We start from the raw sequence: 11,346 nt of genomic DNA, 5'->3' as shown, positions 1-11,346 counted from the left end.
CCCTACCAGATGTGTAGGGTCGTCTTGGTAGACCGAGCTCTGAGCAACCCTCAACACATAATGTAGCTGGGCAAAAAAAATAATATTTGGCTGGTCTCATTTTATCGTTTCATGGCCAGATACCATTTCAAGTTCATTTACGAAATAAAGTTTATATGCAGTTTCACACCCTGTTTGAGGTGAGTGTCTGCTTTATCTTTTTTTTTTTTTTTTAATTTTCTATATTGTCTTTATTTCTTGCTGTAGTTGATAATTATTATTTTCTTTGCACTGCTGGCTTTGGAACAAACCGTGGTGTGCACCTGCAGTCTGTGGCCAGGGGAGGGCGCCACTGTATGTTCTCCTGGCCCAATCGTTCATGTGCTGGTTTCTAAGATCTGCAATAATTTACTGCATCAGGTTCATGTTTTTACCTGAACATAAATAAAGTAACTGTTTGACTCATCTTTGTTGATTTATTTATCCATCGCTGCACCCGAGGTCCTTACAAACCGAACCTCAGAACCACGATTCGGGCGAAATCTCGCCGCTCTCTGGTTGTCATCGGTGATTTATCCGACTCACCTGGAATGTCTCGGCAGGGTCTAAGCTGGATCTTTACCACCCCCCCAACTCCACCCCGTGGTCCCAGTCTCTGAAACAACAAACCCTAAGCCTTGGATTTCAAACGACATAACTTTGTCTAGTTCAATCGCACATCCCTTTCCAACAGAATATTTCACTTAATAGAAATGAAATTCCAAGACGTGACGCAATGTTCTCTGGACTTGTGTGTGTGTGTGAGAGTCCGCTGCAGTACCCTGAGCTCGGGTGAGCTGCCGCGGTGGGAGGTGACAGATTCATTGCACCTCGGGAGGACTCATTATGGAAATGGAGCACGTGGAGGCCGGAGCCTCGTTAGCAACCAACAGGGCTTCGCATTGATCTCACTGAAACACTCCACTGCTTCCATCGACTGTATTAGAGGTTGTAAATCTCACAGCCACCCTCTAGAGACTAAGACTTTTTATTATTGGGGGTAAAAATGTTACAAGTGCAGGTTAAATTCATTAAAAAAATGCGGGATTACTAAGTTTTCCATCTCACTTGATTTAACACAACCCATCCATAAAGTAGGGGCCTATATGAGTAACCAATATATTGATCAGTCCCTAAAGAATAGGCTCGCGGTGTTTCAACATCCTGCTAATGTGTACATTAAAACCCCTTTTTGACCGCTGCGATCATCTGCGTGCTCAGGTCCATTTAGAGATCCTGTCTCCACGCGTTTGTAGAAGAGCTAAGCGACAAAATCCAGTCCTTGTTAAGAGCAACTTAATGAAATCTGCTGCTCTTCCATCGTTTGAAGAAAGCCTTTTGCAGACCTCCAACTTGGTGAAGCTTAAACTGCTGCGGTACCTCATTATCCTACTGCAGCATCTTTGCTCCGACTCTGTTTGGGGTTTTCTTCTAAATCCTAAACCCAGATAACTCCATTCGTGCCACTTTTACTTAAACTATTTTGAATTTAAGATTTCAAATCGGAAAAACAATGTTCAATTGATTAGTTTGTGGAATTAAAGCATTGCATCAGATTAAGCACTTCAGTGTGAGGACCCCACCTGCAACCTAAAGCAGGGGTTTGACTTAAATTCATGATCTGAAATTAACAAAATCCAAAAACTCCTTAAGATAAAACACGGATGCTGCTTTCAACTTCAGCGTCACAGGGAATTGTTTAATGAATGCTTTTGGAAATCTTTGCTCTGAACCACCTCGAGCATCAATCTGATTTTGACAGACTGTGTGCAGCATCTCCCTTGTGGTATAATGCGGCCTATCAGCGAAACCCACTTTACAGCCAAACTGATGATATTCTCCACCAGCACCAGCACCACCCCCCATCTTCCTCCTCCTCCATCTTCCCCCAAATACGGCACCTTGAAAAGCCGGCTCCAAGGAGAGGTTATGGATGATGTTGTTCTAAATCAGGAGGGTGCAGGGCTCTCCTGCGACTCTTCCACAGAAGCCAGCAAAGAGAGAGAGAGAGTGTCTGTATGTTTGAAGGGAGGGAGGGGGGGGGGGGGGAGAGGTGTCGTCAGCAATCTCCGTCACCGTGAGTCGGAGACAGAACACCCTCCCCTTTCTCCTCTCGCATCCCAACCTTCTCTCCCTCAGCCTCCACACCATCAGCCGGGTCTCAGCTCTCATTCTGCCTCCCCACAGCCGAGGCTCCACAGCCTCCTCTTCCTCCTCCTCCTTCTCTCTCTCTCTCTCTCTCTCACTCTCACTCTCTCACCCCCCCCACTCACTATCACTCGCTATCACACACTTCTCAGCTGCTGCATGAACGGCAGCTGCTTGGGTTCAAACCGAAGAAGAAGGACAGGAACCGCGAGCATGAGGACGAGCGCGCGCGGCGTGCCGGCGGCCCCCTGCTGTCCCGCACGGGTCGCCCGGAGCTTCCCGCTTCTCCTCCACCACCTCCTCCTCCTCCTCCTCCTCCTCCTGCTGCTCGTCGGCGGCGGCAGCGGCGGCAGCATCGGGGCCGTGCCCTCCGCCTTCCAGCTGGCTCCGGACACTCCGTCCCCGGCGGAGCCCGCCCCGACCCGGGCCTCTTCCCGCCCGGACCACTGCCAGGGGAGACCCTGCCTCAACGGGGGGTTCTGCCTGGTGCTGCCGTTGGCCGACGGGCCGGAGGACACCTGGGAGTACACCTGTACCTGCATCCAGGGCTTCACCGGACGCAACTGTGAGGTGTGGAGGTTTATGTGTGTGTGTGTGTGTGTGTGTGTGTGTGTGTGTGTGTGATCTTGTCCTGTGGTTTGTTGCTCCGGAGGACAGATGCTGATTAAGTTTTGGAGTGAAGAAGAGCAGATGAAAGGGTGGTTCCATGTGTTTTGAGCACGTCATTATTCATTATTCATTATCATTATCCCGAGGGGATCAACTTGGATGTTGTTTATGTGTGTGTGTGTGTGTGTGTGTGTGTGTGTGTGTGTGTGTGTGTGTGTGTGTGTGTGTGTGTGTGTGTGTGTGTGTGTGTGTGTGTGTGTTTATGTGTGTGTGTCGGATAATCCTGCTGGGTTTGGATTTGCATGCGAGTCGTACAGTAGATGACGGCATGCGTGCGAGCGTTCTGGCTCCTGGTCCTTGGATGTTTTTATTTTTTTTAATGGGAGCATGTGCTGTCACCGAGACACGCACACGAGTGCTGCGTTGCTGTGGCAACAGGCGGGAAGAGCAGCTGCAGTGGGATGCGAGTGAGAGCCGTAGATTCGCGTGTGTGTGAGTGCGTATACTGTGTGAGCTGTTACGTATTCTTGACGTCTCCAAGTTATTTTTTTTTTCTCCATCTGTGCAAACCAAAGAAGTATAAAGTCCGAGTAAATCTTGTGGGGATGTAAAATGTATTCCTAATGCGCATTATCTAATCATTTGTACCGTGGGGGAATCTGTTAACATCTGGGAGAAGGCCAAAGGACCCTTCTCCACACTGCATTTCATTATTGGAACATCTGGACATTCATGAATGAGTGTTCTTTGCAGGTTCCACAACAAGTTATTCTGTCCGTCTGGTTGAAGCAGCGCAGCAACTCTGTCTCTTTTAATACCATTCTGCATCATATCATCAGTTCAGCATCGGCTCGTTTGATGCTCAAAATAGATTTGAGCATCAAAGCTCTACTTAGGCTTTTTTTTTTGTTCTTGCTTACCTTCTTGAGGTTTAAATTTGGTTTACCAATTAAAAAAATGATTTTCTTTTTATGGAAGTCTGCGGAATGCAGATTTACTGCAGATCTTTATTTTTTCCCCTCTGTGCTCCAGAGTCCACAGACAAAAGAAATGAATGGTTATGGCTGATAATAAAGTATTAGACCGGCAGGAGGGTTTCAATTAGTTTGAGCTTTTATCTCTTACTCCATGTCAGATGATGTGTTTTTCCTTCTGCGTCGTTTTTTTTTTTACACTTCCATCTATTCAAGGACATTTGAAGTTCCGAAACATGTCAATTCAGCACAGTGATCTCCGCATAAACTGAGTTGCCTGTAATTCATTTGAGCTTTACAGTACGTGCACTGTGGCATTGGGCTCAGTCCCTATGAGTCACGCGCTGGGGTGACAGCGAGCATCCGCCAGCATCACAGAGGAGAAATGAGTCTGCTGCTGCAGCATCACGGAGGGAAGCGCCAAGGTGACTGGGCGAACATTAGCAGGATCACCAACAGGTGGCAGCCGCACCCCCCTCCCCTGCGTACATGTGGATGCGCGCCGGGCACGTTTGCCCATCCCGTGCACGCATGGCCATGTCGTCTGGGAGTCGATGGGAGCTGCGTACAGGCGAGCCCGCTGCGTTGGAAGCATCAGCGGGGGGGCCTGATCGCTGTCTCCTTGGATGTCCTGGTTCCACGTCTCAGAATAGAAAGCAGAGCTGCAGTTTGTTACCTCTGCAGCCCGCTTCACTTTACTGCGCTCTGTTCCCACTCAAATCTCCAAGGACGATGCTGCTGTCGCACCACCTTGCCAACAATTCTCTCCTGCTGTACACTCCTGAGATGACACCATCCTGCCCAGCTCTAAAACCTTCCATGCGTCAAATATCAGGTCCGAAAGCGACCCAGTGCCGGGCTGGAGGGAGAATCATTTGGCTTTTTTTTTTTTGCCTCGCTGCCCTCCTGCTGCTTGTTTCTTCTCCATGGAAACTGGAGCAGCAGTCAATTGAGATTTTGGTGAATGACCTGATTGGCAGAGCGCGGTGCTGCTTGCCTCTGCAGAGGCGCAGATGGTCCAGGGACAAAGGAGGAGGAGGAGGAGGAGAGATGGAAGAAAGAGATGGCGGTGAAGAAGCAGGAGACATTAGTGTGGAAGAGGGAAAAGTCCTGGTTTGGGGGTCTTGGTGAAGAAATGGCAGATAATACTGTGAAAGACACACACACACACACAGCAGGATTCAAGCAGAAACCAAACCAGTTTCAAACCAGTGTTTTCCTATTTCCGGGCTGAAGGTGTCATGGCAGCTATTGCAAACGACAGCACCAGGGGACAACAAACCCACTCTACTTGTTAGACTCAGTTTTATTATAATCCTGCACCTTTTCCTGGATGACAGCCTGTAAGCTGTCCCCGTTGGAATTCACAACCAGTGGCCTTTGTCTGAGTTATTAGCTTCGCAGCCTCTGGCTTATTCATTATTGAAAGGCCTGTTGTGCTCCCTGATGGATTTGGTAACTTGCTCTACAACACAATGATTCTGTGGGAACACAAAACAGCCATCTGTCATGAAGCCACCGAGTTATTTTAGATTATCACCATTACTTTGTTGTAAAGTCCTAGCTTCCCGTCTTTATGCTAAGATAAAATAATGAATTGGCTCAAGCTGTACATAGACGTGAGATGTTATCAGTTAATTGTAAAAAAAAAATAGAATAATGAAAATGATACATTGAGATTTTAGCTATATTAACCCTATCCCGGGTCTCGTCAACTATTCCCTTGAGTGTCACCTAGTTTGTCAGATATATCTGTGCCACCATATGCAGGATAAATATGTTGAGAAAATGGCTTCTGTCTTTCAGTTTAACAGGTGACAGTATGTTGACAACGCACCAGTGAAAGACCTACAACCAAATAACATTTTCAGTTTGAGAAAAGGCTGTGTGTGTGCATGTGTGTGTGCGTGTGCATGTAGCGGTCAGCTGTTGTCTCCCAGGGCTGTTCACCCTGCTACAACAGATACAGCCTGAGCCGCATCCAATTAAGCCGAGCTCAAAGCTCATTGCCAGCCTTCGGTCTCTTTGATATCCTGGTCTTGTTAGTCAGAGGGTGTATGTGTGTGTGTGTGTGTGTGTGTGTGTGCGTGTGTGTGTGTGTGTGTGGACTCCTCTTGATATAGAATATCATATGCATATATAGTCTTTTTTTAATAGCTAGTCTTTTCTATTGAAGCACTTCATATGAACTTAATAATGTTCAGGTGATCATCTGTATTCCCTTAGTTGGTGTTTTGCAAATCAAGTTTCGCAACAAATGATTATTTTCATCAATAATCAATGTTGTTAAAAAACAAAAATACAAAATAGACAATACAAATTAATTGAATTAGTCAAATTTGCTGCTGATTAACTTTCTGTCAACAGACTAGTAGCCTAATTGAGTCGGTGTTGAAATAATGACATCATTGTTGTGGTATTAAAATGTCAAAGTTGTAAAATTGAATTAAGCAACATGGGTAAACTAAAATAAACAAACAAATAGATCAATAAATAAACAAATAAGGGCCAATTCATCGAGGGAGTCGGCCACTGTTGAGACGAGAGGAATGCGTCACATGTCACGCCGTGGTGACGTCCCGTCACTTCTTCCAACATAACCTCTCTTTACTTCTTTTCAACCCTAACTCTCTTTTGCGCCCCTCTTGTGTATCTGCGTGGGCGTTCAAGGCGTATTTGCCTCTGATAATTAACTGCGTTTAGAGCCCTCCGCTATGCTGATATGAATTCCCTGTTTGTACAATGGAAACCGAACGAAGCCCCACCAGCAGCTCCTAGAGGCTGCAACGCTCCTCACATCCCACAACAAAACGCACCCAATATTATTGTCAATATCTGTTTGAATTTGCTGCCCCCGGGAGAGGATGAGGGAAAATGTGTTTTGATGAGATAACGAGTTATCTCGTTGACATTTCGCCTCGTGAAAAGCGTCCAAAGAAGAAATAGCTCATCCTCTTGAAACCCCCCCCCCCTCTATATAGCATTTGGAAAAAATAGCCGTTAAACATCTGCAAACTGTTGCATCACTTAAAACGGCCTACATCCACATGTAATCAGTGACAGACGTTTTGATGAAAGCACGGATGTCACTTTGTTTAACAGGCTGCTTATAACTCTGCCGGCACCTTTGATACAGCAGCTACCAATCAGCGAGAGCCCTTTGAGCTATTATCACCGACTTCTCACTATTCATGTTGATGTCCTCAGATGTGGTTGCCTTTTGAGCAGGAGCGCTCGGGGGCCCATCGTTTGGGATATTTCCATATCACACATCACCTGGCCTTTTGATCTGGAGAGGGGGGGGGGAGAGCCCGCGCTGAGGGCCCTGCGTGACGGGTTGGTGGGGCCCGATGCATATGGATGAAAGAGGAGATGGTTTGAGCCAACGATATCGGATGGTTGGATGATGGAGGTTAACTTTTTGTAGCCGATGGACATTCGTGGTCCTCAGAGGATGAATCTTCCTGGATTTGGGGATCCAATGACTATTCTTAAAATTAACATGATACGCCCATTAATCTACCAATGATTAGAATCCAGTAATATGATATGCTTGATTCTGAAAAAGGTCATTTTGAGGTTTTTTTTTTTGCACTGTGGTGTCTGCGTACTTCGTCCACCACTCCCTCAAGAGTAATGCACACGTATTCATCTATAAAACAACACACACAAATATTACACACCAGGCAACAATGTTGAAAACCATCAGACTCCTACTTCTTTATTTTTGGTTTACTTAATCCAGTCCAATACATTTTCTGCCAGTCATCATAAAGCAGAGCTCTTATCTTTGTGTCATTGGCTCTTTCATTCTCATTGAGGGTAAACTTCCCCCTCTCTGCCCTGGATGGAGTAGAAGTCATTACATTTTTTTTATTGCTTTTTGTCTGCCCTCATTGCTATTTCTATCTTTAACAGAGTGTTCACCATAAAAAAAAAGAGCAGAGAGGCTGTAACGCGGCAGCCGTTCACCCCCCGTTAATAAACCTCTGCTGTGACAACAAAAAAAGAAATCTGCAAATATTCTTGCATGGATTAAAACTGCTATTTATAAATGCAAAAATTCCCATGTAGTTGAATCCTGTCAGTCTTCCCGTCGTGTGTGTGTGGTTCATTCTGAGCTGCCCTCCTGTACTCAAATGTCGCTTTGGTGTTGAATCACCTTTTTTTACGCCCAGAACTGTTCAATAACACATCAATGTGGTGTTGTGTAGTCGGACATGAGTCACCGGGGATGTAGTCAGACTTGCTTTGAGGACAGTTCATGGAGAGTCTCGGCTGGTTGATGACTTCTTACAGAGAGTTGTTTGAGAGTAATGTTTGTCTCCCCCATGTTCAACCTCACAGATGCTTAAAGTGAAAAATAGTTTTATTTTTTGCCTATTTCCATCCTATTAAACCCTTATTAACACTGTTCTTGAAATGAAGTAATAATTTTTATTATTATACACTACAGTCACTGCCTCCTCTTTAGACTTCAGCATAAAAGCCTCCTCAGAATCACAGCTAAGTAATAGAGAAGAGAACTTTGCAGGAGAGACTTGTTTACCCTTCCTCGCTTGTGGCTAGATCGCACAGATCGCTACTTAGTGTTGGAGGAAACACAAATCCAGCAGACAGAGATCCAAACCGAGTGTGTGTGTGTTCTGGAGGAGGGGCTGGCAGCAGATTTGGTGTGCGCATAATCCTTTGCTCTGATGCCCTTCTTCCCTCTAAAAGACGGTGACTCAGTACAAGACGCAGAACCCTCTCCTTTCTCTCTCTCTCACACACACACACACACACACACACACACACACACACACACACACACACATTGTCAGTTAAGTTGATTTGACAATATGTGATTTAATGAAGCCAACCAGGAGAAATGCCAGAATGTGGTGTAAGTATATATATATATATATATATATATATATATATATATATATATGTGTGTGTGTGTGTGTGTGTGGTTGTGAACATCTTTGCACACAATGAGTGCCAGCTTAATCGCCCCAAAATATCCCATCAGGACCAGCAGAGCGGGGCCCGTCAGCAGCCTCCTGCGTCAGACACAGAGATTAGCTGGTATTAGCCGCTGGGCCTGTCTGCCAGTGGAAGTGACCCAGGCTCATGTACAGTACGTATGGACAGAAAGTAAGTGATTCATCCGCTCGGCTCACATCAATCGTCTGTGATCAGCAATCAATCGCTGTGTGCCGATGGAGGGAGCGGGCTCTTACACAACATTGACCCTCTGTTCACAGCAAAAGCAGCAAAACCTCGTTTTAGAAACGAGGCTTTTTTTCGTCACACTTGTCTTTTAAACTCTTTTTTTTGTGTTAATCTGCGGCTGACAATAGTTCTAATTTTTCCTCTATTTGAATAATGTTTATTAATATAAACGACAGTGCCCAACTGTTGTCCGATGTGACTGGGCCGTTATCTAAAATAATTGACAAGAACGTCATTAGTTGGAACAAATTGGGTTTGGTGATGATTTGGGAAGTCAGAATATATTTAGAGAGTCTCCCATTCCTCAACACATTGTTGTATAGTTTTTTTCATTAAATCTGTCCATAATGGCAACAATTTCCTTGAAATAAGCTTCAGCGAGCAATGGCTTCAGCCTATTACAACATTAACATCTCTACATTTAATCCGACTCGCATCCATCATGAAATTAACCAGTAAACTCTGTTCAGGAAAATGAATCATATTCGGTATTGTGGATCGAGAACATCCCTCTCCCTCCTCCTGCCGTGGAACAGGCTCATGTAGGCGGTGCGGCTCAAAAGCAGTGTTTAGGCCAGTGGCTCCAAAAAACATTCTCTTCCTTCTCCGGGGACAGAGCCGGTGGGAAGACAGCGATGATACACGTCCGCTGTCGCCTCCTACTCACAGCACCAGCTTTCCTCGTTGCGCCCCCTTTCCTCTTCCCGGGTTGCCCTAGCAACAGAACAGAGCCAAAAAGGGTGGTGGTGGTGGGGGGGGGGGGGGGGCAAAAGATCAACTGGGGAAGAATACGTAACACCGAGCAGAAGATGAGATCCACTTCCACCTTCATTCAGACAGGAGCAGAACAAATGGTGGCCCCACATTGAGCACACTGAGGAGTCGTAGGAGTCCTGACTTCTCGCTCCTACAAGCTGGTTCCTCACAGAATAATTCCTGTGAGCATCCGCTCTGGTGCTGTTAACCAATGTCAGGTAAAGTGAACGGTTCTAATTTACAGATTTCCAGGTCACAATGGGCGCAGGCTGTTCCACTTCTGGTGCTTCAGTGACTGATTCCCTGTGGCAGCGTCACCAGCTCCAGACCCAGCCTGAGACGGAGCTTTGATTTTCTGCCACATACTGTTTTGAAAAAGTTTGTAACGTAACCTGAAACATTTTCAGCCACGGCAAAAGCCTCAAGTCACCTCATATCTTAGTTTTAGTTCCAGATATTACAATTAGGTCGGCGCCCGATTGAATTGTGTCAGCAGTAGGCGTCACCTTTTTTTTATTTTATTAAGTGGATTCGTTGTTTTTCAAGGAACCTTCCGTGTATGTAGGTCAGAGGGAAGAGATCACCGTCACAGAATGACATCCATCTGTACCAGCCGGAGACAGAGAGACTATTTTACTGCGTTACAGTGTTTTATATATTTTAATTTGGTCCAGCAAATCCAGATCCATATCCCAACCCGTTACTCTAAATCCACTTTAATGTGTCACAACTAATGCTCCTGTTTCTCGGTAAGATGGATCACAGTGGGAAGTAACTTTTTATGCACAAAGTAATGATGAAACAGCATGCCATACGGAGAGACAGCTTAAAAGCCAAGGAGGAGGGCTTCCATCCAAATCATTAAGTGTTCTGCGTCTGATTTAATGTTTTAGAAAAGGCTGCAGAGCGAAGCTACAGCTGCTGACCTAGTGGAGTTATTACTGCAATGCCCTTGATATATAATGTATCAGTGTATGTATAAACGTACAGCCAAATACGTTGCACATACAAGGAATTTGACTTGTTGGTGCAAACAATAAATAGACAACACTATGCAAAAAAAAAAAGATGAGACATCATTTAGGAGGAAAATAAAGTAACTTACAATAGTGTCCAATGTATATAGAGGATATGCAAAATGGTCCTGGAATGCAGAATGTGGGAGACAGAGTCGTTGATGAGTCCAACTACTGGCGTCTCATCCCTATTGGACCGTAGCCTCCTGCCAGAGGGAAGGGGCCCCAACGGTTCATTTCCAGCGTGAGAGGGGACGGCTGCAATCCTCCGTGCTTGCCTTGGGGTCCTTTGAGTGAACAGCTGTGCAAGGTTGGCAAATTGCAGCCAATCGCCCTCTCAGCAGGGCGGGTGATGCGCTGCAGCCTGCCCTTGGCCTTGGCCTTGGCTGTGGCTGCGGCGTACCAGACGTTTCTTTGAGATTTAAAGCCATGTTAGCTCACTGTGTTTTCAAATGGAAACACATTCTGTTAAAGTAATAAGAAATGGACAGATGGCAAGGTTACGTCGATATAAATCTTTGTTACGGTCTGTTTATGAAGAAAAATTTCATTTTTTCACGTCATGTGCCCTTTGTCCAAACAAAATTTAGGGTAGGAGAAGTCTGAAT

General features: G+C 45.6%; 1 protein-coding gene across 1 annotated transcript in view; it reads left to right on the top strand.

The window, feature by feature from the left end:
• Positions 1-2,104: 2,104 nt before the first annotated feature.
• Positions 2,105-11,346, top strand: part of dner (delta/notch-like EGF repeat containing) — a 30,966-nt gene continuing 21,724 nt past the window's right edge. The window contains exon 1 of the mRNA XM_037457424.2: positions 2,105-2,736. Coding sequence (XP_037313321.2) covers positions 2,326-2,736 — 411 coding nt within the window. The 5' untranslated portion in view covers positions 2,105-2,325. The remainder of the gene's footprint in view (positions 2,737-11,346) is intronic.

This window comes from Pungitius pungitius, chromosome 3 (genome assembly GCF_949316345.1).
Source record: "Pungitius pungitius chromosome 3, fPunPun2.1, whole genome shotgun sequence".
Lineage (NCBI taxonomy): Eukaryota > Metazoa > Chordata > Actinopteri > Perciformes > Gasterosteidae > Pungitius > Pungitius pungitius.
Note: the sequence above shows the minus strand (reverse complement) of the source record. Positions and strands in the feature narration are given on the sequence as shown.